The 15,639-nt window shown below is 33.7% G+C and overlaps 1 protein-coding gene and 1 pseudogene across 1 annotated transcript in view; one reads left to right on the top strand and one right to left on the bottom strand.

The window, feature by feature from the left end:
* Positions 1-2,613: 2,613 nt before the first annotated feature.
* Positions 2,614-3,302, bottom strand: LOC109014182 (annotated as a pseudogene).
* Positions 3,303-6,593: 3,291 nt separating this feature from the next.
* LOC109014179 (ABC transporter C family member 10-like) overlaps positions 6,594-15,639 on the top strand; it is a 32,168-nt gene continuing 23,122 nt past the window's right edge. The window contains exons 1-12 of the mRNA XM_018996544.2: positions 6,594-6,810; positions 7,089-9,179; positions 9,401-9,721; positions 9,804-9,890; positions 10,401-10,988; positions 11,076-11,240; positions 12,034-12,328; positions 12,551-12,765; positions 12,862-13,167; positions 13,300-13,363; positions 13,446-13,685; positions 14,082-14,200. Of these exons, the coding sequence (XP_018852089.1) occupies positions 7,122-9,179; positions 9,401-9,721; positions 9,804-9,890; positions 10,401-10,988; positions 11,076-11,240; positions 12,034-12,328; positions 12,551-12,765; positions 12,862-13,167; positions 13,300-13,363; positions 13,446-13,685; positions 14,082-14,194 (4,452 nt within the window). The 5' untranslated portion in view covers positions 6,594-6,810; positions 7,089-7,121 and the 3' untranslated portion in view covers positions 14,195-14,200. The remainder of the gene's footprint in view (positions 6,811-7,088; positions 9,180-9,400; positions 9,722-9,803; positions 9,891-10,400; positions 10,989-11,075; positions 11,241-12,033; positions 12,329-12,550; positions 12,766-12,861; positions 13,168-13,299; positions 13,364-13,445; positions 13,686-14,081; positions 14,201-15,639) is intronic.

Genomic DNA, 15,639 nt, shown 5'->3' with positions numbered 1-15,639 from the left:
AAAGAAGTGTGGTGTGTGGAGATAATGAGTAGCAAAACTCAGGTTAAACAGATCCGAAAAAAGCCCGTTTGACCTGGTTAAGTTTAACATACTTTTATATAAATATTAAAATCACAATATATATAAAAAATATAAAATTAATTACAAGTCTAAAATTACAATCCAAATAATAAAAATATCGAAATTAAAATCCCAACAATTTTACTTTTAGGTGTAAGAGTATAATTGTAGCTTTAACTTTCTTAACGGGTTGACCCGTTATCAATCCTTTAAGCAATCATGTCTTAACGGGTCAACTCATTTTGACTCGAACCCATTAAGACTAAACTCGTTATCTGCAATCGCCAACCTCACAGGCTCTTCAATATATTTGTGGATTACAAGATTCCTTACCACACTACTATCACTCTCTTCAACCCCCTCCTCAGGTGTTACCTCACAACCTCACAATTTTTTTCAAGAATCAAAACAATTTTACAATACAATATTAAATCGGTGCACAAGTTAATAATTTGATCTAACAAGAACACTCACAATGGAAATTAGGTCTCGAGTTATTGTTCACAGTCTAATAATTTGATCCAAAATTTTTCAACCCCTATACATACACAACAAATAATTTAAACAACAAAAAATATGTAACATGAATTGATAATTGATATGATGATAAATTAAACACATCAAAACCGAATATATTAATTTTTTTTTTAAAAAGACTCTGCCTCAACTCTCTAGATCGGTATGAGAATATTGAAGAAATCAAGTGAGAACAAAATCCCACCTTGAGACCCGCGTTCAGCAGTCGGGGGTTTAACACACGATAGGATTTTTTTAACAAGCTAGGGATGTTGGTAGGGGAACAACTGACGGGCTAAGGAGATGAACTCGACGGAGTCACGAAGAGGGTGAAATTCTGGCGTCTGTGTTGCTGTTGCTTGCGTTGCATCGTTGCTTGCATTGTGCCGTTGTTGGAAGTTTGGAAGGGAAGAGGGATTGCTGATGGAGTCTGAGGGATAGGGAGCTGGGAGGAAGAAGTCTAGAAGAAGAGAGAGGGGAGGGGGTGTTTAAAACCCTAGGTCGAAACGGCACCATTTCATTTAGATCTTTTTTTTTTAACAAACTCCAAACCTAGAACAACGTTGTTTCACTCAATTAAGTGAAATAACGTCATTTTATATAGTTATAATTTAATATATATATATATAATATTTCTATTTTGATATGTTTCTACCACTGGCTGACCAGTTTTCTATTAGTTTCGGCTAATTTTGTACTCCAATGACCGGTTTGACTCGGTTATGGCTAGTTTGGATGGAAGGTTTTTGCAAAAACCCCTACGTGCATTTCCACCCATATAGTTCAATAGCACGCAAAAGATAAACTTGTGTGCCCTAAAAAATGAATAAATGGCCCAATGGTTGACAGGCGACAGTAAATATTGGCACTAACAATAACGACTTATGACCCCCCACAAAACCATTTTCTTTTACAATCGATTAAATAATTCTTTTAACTCCACAAAAACAAAATATAAATACCTACCTAATTTCTTTTATGAAATAGATAATATATATATATATTAGAATATTAGTATACTTATTGATAAAATATATAATTTTAGCTTACTTGTAATAATACATCTTACAATTTCCTACCATGATTAATGGCTTAATATTCTAATTGATGTACGTAAATCATGAATTAGTATTGTTATCGATTAGCTTAATTATTTCTTAATATTTATTGTAATTAATGTAAATCAATTAATATACATGCATATATATTAAAATTTGTTGTAATTAAGCATGTAAAGGTTCTAATTTATAAGTACGTAACTGATTAATATATTTATCAAATCAACCAAATATTGCAGAAGAATTATACATGATCTTATTAATTTATTATGGTAATATCTTAATTTATTTTTCGGCTGTGTGGAACTTCCTCAAATGGCACTAGGAGACTTTAGGTTGATTAATGTTATAGATTTAGAAATTTATAAATAGTAGATCATGATTATATATATATATATAGCAAATTTCAATATGCATGGTGGTGTGTGTGTATATATATATATATGTGCTGTAATTAATAAGATAAATAGTTTACTTAATTACGTAATTACTTTTGGCTAATCAGAAATCGACTGATCTATATATGAGTGGTGGCTGTTTCTTTAATTATCATAGTTTGACTTTGATCTCCTACCTTGTCCAGAAAAAGAGAGCGATCTACATGACATAATAATTGAGGACATCTGGCAAAAGAAATTATCCGCAAAAGAACAAAAGAAAAATGACATAATAATTATTATTATTTAGGTGGAAACTTAAAAGAAAAATTAGCGCCAGGCAGCCATCCACGTGGAAAGTTAAGACAGCAACCCATCGAAAAAAGTTGAGCCAGATGAAAGCTTGCACATCATCATCCACGTGATGTACGTTTCTGGCCAATATATTTATTATTATTAAATACAATTCTGCTGGGTACAAACGGGATGTGCAAGCGGCAGGTAATCGAGTCTTACGTGGAATAAAATAATAAAACAAAAGCTGATCGGTTGGTGGACGGTTCCATGTCTCTCTCTCTGGGTGCTTTTCGATGTTCCCCATCTCAGGCACTTGCACTCAAAGAATTAGTCCAAAAGCCAGCATCTTGCCCTGACCCTTGGAGTGCACCCCAATTATAAGCTCCTTCAGACTTTTTGGAAGAAGTAAATTGGCCCTTATTACGCTGCATCCTGAGAGCAACCTCTTGACGAACACTATATCTTTCTTATCGAAGCATCGCTCTTTTCTCTTCTGCCGGAACTTATTCAATGAAGCTGCTCCTTGCGGTTGACTACACTTTACAAGTACTCCATCACACCACCCCTCTGGTTCTGAGGCAACATCTCCGCTTGTGGGCATGAAGATAGTTCGCATCCACCTAGAAGCAGCAACACTGCTTGAACCTTATCGGGGGTAACAGAGTCGAATACATAAACTTGGCTTGGAAACGAGAGCATGAGCTGGCTGGTGCCGTCGTGACACTGAATCACCATCTCCGAGGCTCCACCATCACTACCACCATGACTGTACACAGCGTCAATAGTGACGTCATCGACGACACCGCCTACTGAGTCGGCATCGTCGTCAATTAAGTGGTCTTCGTAGCGAATGAGGGAGTTATCGATTGACCGGCGCCGGAAATGTCGTCGTCCTCGGCTGCCGCAAAGATCTGATTGGGCATGTTTAGGGTCTATGAGTGTCCGTACATTGGGATTTTCGTAATTGAAGCGAGTGTAGATGGGGCATTACAGAGGCAAATGTGCGGAACAAAGAAAACCTAAATCTAGGGTTGGGAAAGGGAAATTGAAAGGGCCAAGGCTTGTTCACACCATAATGGATAGTTGGAAGGGGTGAGTCGAAGTGTAATGAAATTTCTAACATTGAGTGAAAGTGATGTCATGCTTGGCTTGGTTGGAGTACTGTGTTGAAGAGCTGTGAGTGTTTGGGTGTTGTATGTCAAGTGCTCACTACTTCCGAGCTGTGAGTTGTCAATAACCATCACCGTAGAAATCGCCTTCCTTTAACATGGAAAGCAGATCTTCGTCTCTCAAGTCGTGCAGGCCCAGCAGAGCGGAGTTCCTCTTGAGGCTATCGAAGGTGATGACCACTTTGTCGTCGTCCACCAACAGATCAAAGCCGTTGCACAGCTCAACTATCAGGCTGTCCCCACCGAGCTTGTAGGCCATGGTCGGTAAGAAATCTTGGAATTGGCTTTCCGGGTTTTGGGATGCCATTGCAATTTATTGCTAGCACACAGACGAGGAGGGAGGGAGAGAGAGAGAGAGAGAGAGAGGAGTTATTAATTTGGGATGAAATTATTAGAAATGTGTAAAGGGTAGGAGCAGGATGAGGAGGGAGTTGAGATTTCGAAGAAGGAGAGGCCATGGAAGACAAGTAAGGTACAGATCATACACGAAGAGAGAAGGAAAATGAAAACACTGACGTGGCCTCGCCGATTGCAAGCCGTTTACACCATCCGTTTGCAAGAAGCATTTTTCTATTAAATAATAATAAATTAAATAATAATAAATATAACACATCATATTTAATAAAATAATAATATAATATATTGAATTTTCCTATCCACGATATAATGACAATAAGGTTTAGGGTTGGTTTGGTTCTTTAACTCATTTCAACTCATTTCAATTTATTATTATAATTTTTTTAAATTCTAATATAAAATATAATAAATAATTCAATTTTTTCAAATCTTAAAATAATAATAATATTAAAATATAATATTATAATAATATTTTATCATCTCAATTCAACTCAATTCACTTTAACATCCAAACACAACCTTAGTCAATTTTAACAAACCTCTAGGAGACAACCTAATCAATGTCATCGTTTTCCTTATCGGAAAATGATGTACTCACCCGTGATCAATTTCTGTCGATTTGTTTTATTTAATTATTAAGTATTTTTAATACAACATATAAGAAATTCTAATCATCTGACGTGGTCGGATCAAGACTGAAAATGGATTAAAGAAAGATTCGTATTCATGATGCAAACCTAAAATTATAATAATAAAATAAAATTAATTAATTAAATACTGTCTTAATCCAAAGAACACTAAAACAAATAAATAAAACAAGCAAGAATTTTATACAGCTATGATATAAGAGCACTCTCACTTCAATGATCCAGGCCTCGAATAAATTCAAAATATATCTCAATTTATCTTAATTTAATTCTTTTCATTTTATTATTATAAATTTTTTAAATTTTTACATAAAATATAAAAACAATTAAATTTTTTAAAATCTCAAAATAATTTTTTTAAATTTTCACACAAAATATAATAAATAATTCAACTTTTATTTTACTATATACAAATCATCTCAACTCATCTCTGAATCCAAACCAATTCTCAAATAGTATAATTTTTTAAAAATATTTTTTAAATCACTTTAAATACTTTTAAAAATAGAATAAAATATATAAAATTATTAAAAAAATCCTTCATAATTATTAAATTAAAAAAAAGGAATAAAATATGTATAAAAATTCGGTTACTTTATTTTTTTATTTTTGAAAAATATTATTTTGATATTTCATTTTGACACTTTATATATATATTTTTAATTTTTTTCATTATTTAATAATTAAAAAAGTGTATTGATATTTTTTTATCTATTTTTTAAAATTATTTAAAAATAAAAAAAATATAAATACAAAAATAAAAGATAAATTTATGCTAACCAACCTATCACTACTATTTTTTTTTTTTTTTTTACAAAATTGCATCAACTACAGTACAAGCTATTCTCTATCAGTCTATCTTGTCTTGTCGATCGAGGACTTTTTAAAAAAAAAAAAAATTAGTTATTATGTTTAGATGCTAAATTGAGTTGAGTTGAATGATAAAATATTATAAGAATATTATTTTTTAATATTATTATTGTTATAAAATTTAAAAAAGTTAAATTATTTATTATATTTTATATTGAAATTTAAAAAAATTATAATGATAAATTGAGATGAATTTTGATAAATTTATTATCCAAACGTACACGAATGTTGATTTACTCTACGCATCATTTTATTTATAAATATAGTTATAATAATTTATTATAGCTATATTTATAAATAAAATTTAAAATAATTTATTAGTATTATTTTAAAATTTAAAAAGATTAAATTATTTATTATATTTTATATAAAAATTTAACATAATTATAATAATTAAATAAAATAAATTAAGATGAGTTAAAATTACTTTTATATCTCAACCAGGTTTAGAGAACTTTCATTGTATTAGTTAAAATTAAAAGATATTTTTTATGAATTTAAGATAAATTTAATTTTGACTATTCCATTCATATAAATCTTCACATTGAAATAATTATTTTTTATTTACATAATAATAAAAAAATATAAGATGAATTTAGTTTTAGTTATTCACGTAAAATATTCACATTAGATTATACATTTATTTATTATATAGTAAAAAATCATTAATAATTTTAAAAATATTTAATTTTTTTAATTAATAATTTATTTTATTTTATCATATTTTACTATTCTATCTATTATATATTAATTAATAATCATATTTTTATTAAATTAATATATCACTAATTCAAATTAATATATTAATTGTGATAAAAAAGGGAGAGAAAAATAATTAATAAAATATATATTTGATATATATAATATCCTTTAAATTATTTTTTTTTTAAAATCATTGTAATTAAATTTTAAATAATATTTAATTAATTTATTGTCAACATATTTATTTTTTAATAATTAAATAATTAATAGATTTAGTTTTTAATTAATTCAATAAAAGTGCTCTAATCAATTCGCTATTCTTCGTTTTCACATCAAAGTCTTGTCAAATGTCATTTGTGCCGACTGACAACATTCTTCTAGGGATTTGGAAAACCTACAGCCGGTCGAGTACATCTATTTAAAATTACTGCAACGTCTTGCGTCCATATGCCAGAAAACAAAAAAACATAAGATGGATTCTTTTAATTGGCGTTTTATTCATATTGTCGGTTGGTTCAGTTGTTTATGTCATTTTGAATGCCTCCTCTTTATCTGTGACATTTTAAACTCATTCATTGATGGATGGTTTAAGTTATTTAAATGTCCACGTTTGGCCTCCTTTGATTAAATGTGTGATCATTAGAATTTGCTATTGTGAGGTTGAATTGGGTTATTTTGCAGGGCAGTTTGCACCAAAGCTATGTATAATTAACTTGCCAACAGAGAGAAAAAGCTGTTGTTCTTAGACCAATCCAAGGTATTTGTTTTCCACGATCACTGTTTTTTTTTTTTTCCCAGGTGTTTCACTATGCCATTCTCTGCTATTGCCTTTCACAAGAAGTCGTATGGGATGTCATTTGAGAGTCTTAAATTGTGTTTCAAATAGTGCATATTGTTGTTCCTTTTATTTTATTTTTTCTTTGATTTCCCTCTTTCTAACAAAATCTTCAGTGTAGTGTGCTTCTTGTGTATGGTTGGTTGATTGCTTTGATGAATTGATTATGTGGATAATATGTTCTTATTTTTCATATACAGGAGCTGAACTTGAAGAGCAAAGAGAAAAGGCTTATGGAGTATTCATGGGATATATTCTGTGGGGAGTCTAGTTGTTCAGACAGTGTTGGAAGGCCCTGCAGTTCTATTTTTCAATTTCTGAGCCATTCCTCGTCGTGCAATAATCACATATTCATAATTTGTTTGGATGTCTTGTTATTGGTCATGCTTTTATTGAATATGCTTCAGAAGTCGTCATTGAAAACAGTTCAAATTCGAGCTCGATTTGAAGGCTTCTCAAATTTGCAGATAGTTTCTTCAATTGTCAATGGCTGTCTTGGATTTGTGTACTCGTGCTTGGGAATTTGGATTTTAGAGGAGAAGTTGAGGAAAACCAAGACTATTTTCCCTCTTAATTGGTGGATACTAATAATGGTACAGGGGATCACATGGTTGTTGGTGAGTTTAACCGTGAGCCTTCAGGGATATAAGTTTCCAAGAGGACCATTGCGGCTACTGTCCATTCTTGCCTTTTTGTTTGCTGGAATTGTTTGCTCTTTATCTCTGTCTAGTGCCATTTTAAACAAAGAAGTATCCATTAAGGTAGGATTGGATATCCTGTCTTTTCCAGGAGCCATATTGTTGCTGTTCTGTACTTTTAAGGGGTATAAATATGAAACAAGTGATGAGAGCATCAATGAAAGTACCCTCTATATGCCTGTAAATGGTGAAGCCAATGGTATTAGTAAAAGCGATGTTGTTGGCTCCGTTACTGTGTTTGCCAAAGCCGGATTATTCAGTAGAATTTCATTCTGGTGGTTGAATCCATTAATGAAAAAGGGCAAGGAGAAAACACTTGAGGATGAAGATATTCCCAACTTGCGCGAGGCAGATCGAGCAGAAAGTTGCTATTTGGTGTTCTTGGAGCAACTGAACAAACAAAAGCAAAAAGAACCATCTTCTCAACCATCAGTCCTGAGGACAATTATTGTTTGCCATTGGAAAGAGATACTGATGTCTGGATTCTTTGCTTTGCTAAAGATTATCACTCTGTCCATGGGTCCTCTACTTTTGAATGCAATTATTTTGGTTGCTGAGGGGAAAGAAAGTTTTAAATATGAAGGTTATGTATTGGCCATAACGCTTTTCTTTTCCAAGGGCATAGAATCCATATCACAAAGGCAGTGGTACTTTCGAAGTAGACTTATTGGTCTAAAAGTGAGGTCTTTGCTCACAGCTGCCATTTACAAGAAACAACTGAGGTTATCAAATGCTGCAAGGCTAGTGCATTCCGGAGGGGAGATAATGAACTATGTTACTGTGGATGCTTATAGGATTGGCGAGTTCCCATTTTGGTTCCATCAGACTTGGACAACAAGCCTCCAGCTCTGTATTGTTTTAGTAATTCTATTTCGTGCAGTGGGGCTAGCAACAATCGCAGCTTTGGTGGTGATAATCCTCACTGTGCTTTGCAATGCTCCACTTGCAAAATTGCAGCATCAGTTTCAAAGTAAGCTTATGGTTGCACAAGATGAGAGACTGAAGGCTAGTACTGAGGCACTTGTCAACATGAAGGTGTTGAAATTATATGCATGGGAAACCCATTTCGAGAGAGTAATTGAAAATTTGAGGAAGGAAGAGTACAATTGGTTATCAGCGGTGCAAATGCTAAAATCATATAATACCTTTCTTTTTTGGACATCCCCTCTTTTAGTCTCTGCTGCAACCTTTGGCGCATGTTATTTCCTCAAAGTTCCTCTACATGCAAATAATGTTTTCACTTTTGTAGCAACTTTACGCCTTGTTCAGGATCCCATTACATCTATCCCTGATGTTATTGGAGTAGTCATTCAAGCAAAGGTTGCATTTTCACGTATCTTAAAATTCCTTAAGGCGCCGGAGCTGCAGAGTGCAAGTGTTCGGACGAAGACCAACGTGGAGACAGTAAACCATACCATCCTTATAAATTCGGCCAATTTCTCATGGGAAGAAAATTTACCAAAGCCCACACTTAGAAACATAAATCTAGAGATCGGACCTGGAGAAAAGGTGGCTATATGTGGGGAAGTTGGCTCGGGAAAATCAACCCTTCTAGCAACAATTCTTGGCGAGGTTCCAAATATTCAAGGAACTGTAAGTTCCTACTATCCTTTGCTTTTCTTTCTAGTGTTACAATATATTTTTTATTTCTTTGCCAAGTTTTCTCATCTTATGTTTCCCTGCATTACCAATTTCTATTAGTGTTAAACACTATGAACAACTTAGCGTAAATACATATGCGGTCCTATCATGACTTGCAAAATGTCAACATGTACCATCCATGAGTGAAATGGTTACACTTCTTGAATTTACAGATTCAAGTTTATGGGAAGATTGCCTATGTTTCCCAAACGGCATGGATTCAGACAGGAACGATACAGGAGAACATTTTGTTTGGGTCTGACATGGACAGTCAAAAGTACAAAGAAACGCTTGAAAGGTGTTCACTGGTAAAGGACCTCGAGTTGCTTCCATATGGCGATCTCACCGAGATAGGGGAGAGAGGAGTTAATCTCAGTGGTGGACAAAAGCAGCGAATTCAACTTGCTCGTGCCCTTTATCAGAATGCTGATATATATCTTTTGGATGATCCATTCAGTGCTGTTGATGCCCAGACTGCTTCAAGCTTATTCAATGTAATCACATTTTCTATCGCCATGCTATGTATTCTTAAGTCAATAACTAACTTTAAGTGGAAAGTAACATAGATCTTGGCAGGAATATGTTATGGAAGCACTCTCAAGGAAGACAGTTTTACTTGTAACCCATCAAGTTGATTTCCTGCCTGCGTTTCATTCTGTTTTGGTGAGTATACTGTCAACTTAAGTTCCCATCGTCAACATTTGTCATTTATTTCCTTTGAATTCTTTGTAATATTTGTAATGTTCAAATTTGTTAATTGGATGGGGCCCGATTGAAGGACCACATGTTTCTGTGCAAACACATCCAAACCGATGATACATAATAACTGAGCGAGATTCTTTGATCTACAGTTATGCATGGTGCAGTTGGAATTCAACTGTCATCAGGTCTACATATAATGGATCACCCCTATAAAACCATCTTGATGACTCTAATTGCCCAAAAAACAAGATATGTTACTATAACTTTTTGGTCACTCTGCACATACATTCCAATTGGATGGAATCCCGACTTTTCTAGATTAAGTTTCCACCAATCAGAAAAACTAGTCACTAAACATGGATAATTTATTGAATTTCACTTTTCTATTTATGCAATTTGTTGTTTATTGATATTATTTCTTGTCAAAATCTGTCAATACATCAATCTAAGAACATTGATACTGTTGGATAGCTGATGTCAGATGGGGAAGTCCTGAAAACAGCTCCTTATCATGATTTATTAGCCTCAAGCCAAGAATTTCAGGAGCTTGTCAATGCACACAAAGAGACTGCTGGTTCTAATAGGCTTGCGGATGTTCCTGCTGCCCAGGAACGAGGAACATCTGCTAGAGATATCAGGAAGACATACATAGAGAAGACATTTAAAGGATCTAAAGGTGATCAATTGATTAAGCAAGAAGAAAGAGAAATAGGAGATGCAGGATTTAAACCTTATGTACAATATCTCAATCAGAACAAGGGGTTCTTGTACTTCTCCGTTGCCAATCTTTGTCACCTTCTATTCGTGATTAGTCAGATATCACAGAACTCTTGGATGGCTGCTAATGTGGAAAATCCCAATGTCAGCACATTGCGGTTGATCATGGTTTACTTGCTGATTGGATTTTCTATAACACTAGTCTTGCTATGCCGATCGATTTCCATGGTTGTTTTGGGTCTTCAATCGTCAAAATCTTTATTTTCACAGCTTCTGAACTCCCTTTTTCGTGCACCCATGTCTTTTTATGATTCCACACCTTTGGGAAGGATACTTAGTCGGGTATACATCTCAACCAAAAAATGTGTTCATAGATTGATTATGATTTGTGAAAGTAACAAGGTGTTGTATCTTTTTGTTATTGTACAGGTCTCATCTGATCTGAGTATTGTTGATCTCGATGTTCCTTTCAGCTTTACATATGCTGTTGGGACAACTATTAATGCTTACGCAAATCTTGGAGTACTAGCTGTTGTTACATGGCAAGTCCTTTTTGTCTCCATACCAATGGTTTATCTAGCAATTCGCTTGCAGGTAACACCATACTTGTATATTTGTAACGCTCCATGGTCTAAGTTTTCCCTCATACAATACATTTCTTACTCACATTTTAAGGAATCTTTAAACCTTAACTTGTGATATGTGATGCTATTATTAAAACTAGTTGTGTACCCACACTATGATGAGCTAGCTAAATAAAAACAAAGGAACATCCTTTGTAATTTACATAGGTAATAGATGAATACATGTAGTGAAGATTAGATCACCTCACTCTTACATTGTGGATGTTTTAGATGATTTTATTATAAGCACTTGAAAGTTGAAATCAATAGCAATGTAATCTGCCAAAGTCAGGATGCCACCATATAAATTGAATTTTGTTGGGGGCAAATGGTTTGAAATATCTAAGACAATGTTTCGAATCTAAACATAATCTGAAAGGGTGAGTTTGGATGTTGAAGTGAGTTGAGTTGAGTTGAGTTGGGATGATAAAATATTATTATAATATTATTTTTTAATATTATTATTATTTTGAGATTTGAAAAAGTTGAATTGTTTATTATATTTTGTGTTGGGATTTGAAAAAGTTGTAATGATGAGTTGAGATGAGTTGAGAGTAGTTTATGTTCCAAATGATGAGTAATCTTTTTAGTTTTGTATTTTGTAAGCAATTTTGTGTTACCAACTAATCCATTCATTTCTTTTAGCGCAGCCTCCATGCCTTACTCTCAAAACAGGAGCAACCTTCTTTTCTTGGGGAAATCTTATCTTAATTCTCTTTTAAATAAATAGTTAATATAACATTCATGTCATTCTTTTTCTACAGAGATATTATTTTTCCTCTGCAAAAGAGTTGATGCGTATCAATGGCACAACCAAGTCCTTGGTAGCAAATCATCTAGCAGAGTCTGTGGCAGGAGCCATGACTATAAGAGCTTTTGAGGAGGAAGACCGGTTTTTTGTAAAAAATCTTGACCTAATAGACACAAATGCTAGTTCTTTCTTCCATAGTTTTGCTGCAAATGAGTGGCTGATCCAAAGAATAGAAACAATCAGTGCAGTTGTTCTTGCATCGGCTACACTGTGCATGGTTTTCCTTCCTCCTGGAACTTTTAGCTCAGGTAAGTAGCTGTTTTCCCTGAAGAGTATTCATTATTGCTTTCTTCTATTGCGTTCTTTTTTTCATTTTTGTCTGAGCAAGCAATCGTCTCGTAATTACAATTCATTTATGGATGCTTCAATTTAGAAATTCACTTTTGAGTCATTTTCAGCCGCAAAATGTTTGTATCAGATTATTTTTATTACGAAGTTTTTTATTAATATAACAACTACTCCTGTTACAGGGTTTATTGGAATGGCAATTTCTTATGGTCTTTCATTAAACATATCCTTTGTCTTCTCAATACAATACCAGTGCACTCTTGCAAATTACATCATTTCTGTAGAAAGGGTAAATCAATACATGCATATACCCAATGAGGCCCCTGAAGTAATAGAAGGAAGCCGTCCTCCAACTAATTGGCCTTCTTTGGGTAAAGTTGAGATACTTGATTTGCAGGTAAATATTTATTTGCTTTTATTGTTAGAATTACAGAAGGTCATCATGCCAAGAGTCTGAGAGTCTGAGAAGTTGAGAATATTGATCTTAAAACAGATAAGATATAGGCCCGATACACCTCTTGTTCTTCGTGGAATCAGTTGCACATTTGAAGGGGGGCAGAAAATAGGTATTGTTGGCAGAACAGGCAGTGGAAAGACGACTCTTATAGGTGCTCTATTTCGTCTAGTGGAGCCAGAAGGAGGGAAGATTATAGTAGATGGCATTGACATTTCTATGATTGGACTTCATGATCTGCGGTCGCGTTTTGGAATCATTCCTCAAGATCCTACTCTTTTCAATGGTACTGTGAGATATAATTTGGATCCCTTGTCTCAACATTCTGAGAAGGAAATATGGGAGGTACTTCTTCATGTCTTTTACACCTTTGGTTGTTTCGGTGCCAACAGTAATCATTAGGTCTGCCTCATTCTTGTTTTGCTTGTTTATCTCATGGGTTGGGAATATTGAACAAGGGGCAATTTTCATTTGAAGGTTCTGGAGAAATGTCAGCTTCAAGAGGCTGTGAAGGAGAAAAAAAAGGGCATAGACTCCGTTGGTAAGGCTTTGACATTTCGACATCTACTTTTGGTTGTGTTCACCAATGACAAGTTTTGGAAAAAAAAAAACCCTGTTTTCAGTTGTTGAAGATGGATCAAATTGGAGCCAGGGACAACGACAATTGTTCTGCTTGGGGCGTGCACTTTTAAGGAGAAGTCAGATATTAGTGCTTGATGAGGCAACTGCATCAATTGATAATGCAACAGACATGATTTTGCAGAAGACAATACGGACTGAATTTGCTGCTTGTACAGTGATTACGGTGGCCCACAGGATACCAACAGTGATGGATTGCGGAATGGTTCTTTCCATTAGGGATGGTGAGTTACATTAATTACCCTAACCCTCATCCATAGAATATTTCCTAGGTAGCATCATCGTTTAAGAGAGTTGAATTGACCATTAATTTTTCTTTTAGGGGTGGGGGATGGGGGTGTTGTCCCTTTGATAGTGATTAGTGTATGCCAACTATGTTTCTAATGGTAAATCCTATATTTAACTTAAAAGGGCTTTACAAATTGGCGTGACAGTGATATGTGTATAGAATGTCTCAAATTCTTGGGTCCAACAGCTAGTGTATAGAATTAAGGAGGTGATACTAATGTTCATGTAACTAGACAAACGACATCATATAAATATGAAAGTGTTGATAAAGATGTGCAGTGAATTATCAAGTGTTGAAGATTTTTGAAACAAATCGTTCCATTCTATTTCAGGGAAACTAGTGGAGTTTGCTGAGCCATGGAAACTAATGAAGAGAGAAGGGTCACTTTTTGGGCAGCTTGTCTCGGAATACTGGTCTCATAATCAGTCAACAGAACCGAATTGAATCTACCAGTAATTTCTTATCCAGCCATTTTTCTCGGGCTTGGTAGCAATAAGGTGAAGAGTGAGTATATGTTGGGAAGTAAAATGTATCATAATGCATATAGCAATATAAATGGGGACTAGAGATCAACCAGAAGATCAGGGAGCGAGCCAACGTTCTATGTATCTCTAGCCATATTCAAATGCCACGCTTCCTTTCACTGAAAGGCAATGAATTAATGAGAAACTCGAAAGTAGCTCCACTTCCATGAACTTTATATTTTTCTCAGAACCAGCTATTATTTATCAACAACCCTTGCGTGCAGCTTGATATCAATCCTGCGCGCACCATTCTTATTCACGATGCAATAAGATGCTATATCAGACATTTTGCTATTTGAAGAGAAGGATGACGCAAGTGCTCTCTCTCTCTATATATGTCTGTGTGAGTGTGGTTTTATCAAAACGAATCCTTTTTTCTTTTTAATTTTTTTTTTATTTTCTAAGATGCATGGGATAAATCTCTTTCGACTTGCACCTTGAGATCATAAAAAAAATAAAATCACGGTCATATTTTTATTATCATCCTTTAACGAAACAATTAAGATTTGACCACCCTAGAGGGTCTGATGGGTAGAATTCTAAAAATGCTATTCACGGTAGAATGAGAAGTGATATAACCACAAAAATATTTCATAAAAATAAGTTCACAAATTGATTTGACTTTATGTGATATGTTAGATCTGATTTAGAATATAAGTATAAAAATAATTTTAAAATCTGACATATCATATCAAATCACATAAATTTATGAGTTTACTTTATAAAATATTTTTGTGACTAAATTATTTTTTGAGTTAGAAGGAATTAATAATATGGTATTTATTTAGGAGAATTTAGCGTCAAAATGGTGGACATATTTGTTTATCTGATTTAATAATATGATATATAGACGTTTTCTATTATTTGGGATGGTGGAAGTGAACTTCGAGGGAGAGTGTGGAATCTTTAAACTTTGAAGGGAGAGTTTGGAACACACAAACAAACTTATGCTGGCTTTTTCTTTTGTTATAAGAGTATCTTCATTGGCTTGGCCGAATGAGAATGTCGGTTAAAATTTACATAATTGATATAAAAAAAACATCCTATATTGAATTAGACGAATCTAAAATAATTTAGATTTTTGTTACAGTGGTTGGACAAAGATGGAGAACAACAATTGATTCACCAAACATAAAATACTAATTTCTCTCTCCAATTAAATATTAAAATATTAGTTTCTCACTAAAAAAAATACTATTTAGTTTATAATTAAGAAATTTAGATAGAATTTTATATAAGTTTAATCAAATATTTTTTGTTATTAGAGAGCAGGTACATAAAATTGATAAATAAACTTGCTTGCATTTAGAGAGCATTCAGTGCCATCTGGAGGGAGGCTTTTTTGGTGATTGGAGCCTTGACAAT

Source organism: Juglans regia, chromosome 16 (genome assembly GCF_001411555.2).
Source record: "Juglans regia cultivar Chandler chromosome 16, Walnut 2.0, whole genome shotgun sequence".
NCBI lineage: Eukaryota > Viridiplantae > Streptophyta > Magnoliopsida > Fagales > Juglandaceae > Juglans > Juglans regia.
Note: the sequence above shows the minus strand (reverse complement) of the source record. Positions and strands in the feature narration are given on the sequence as shown.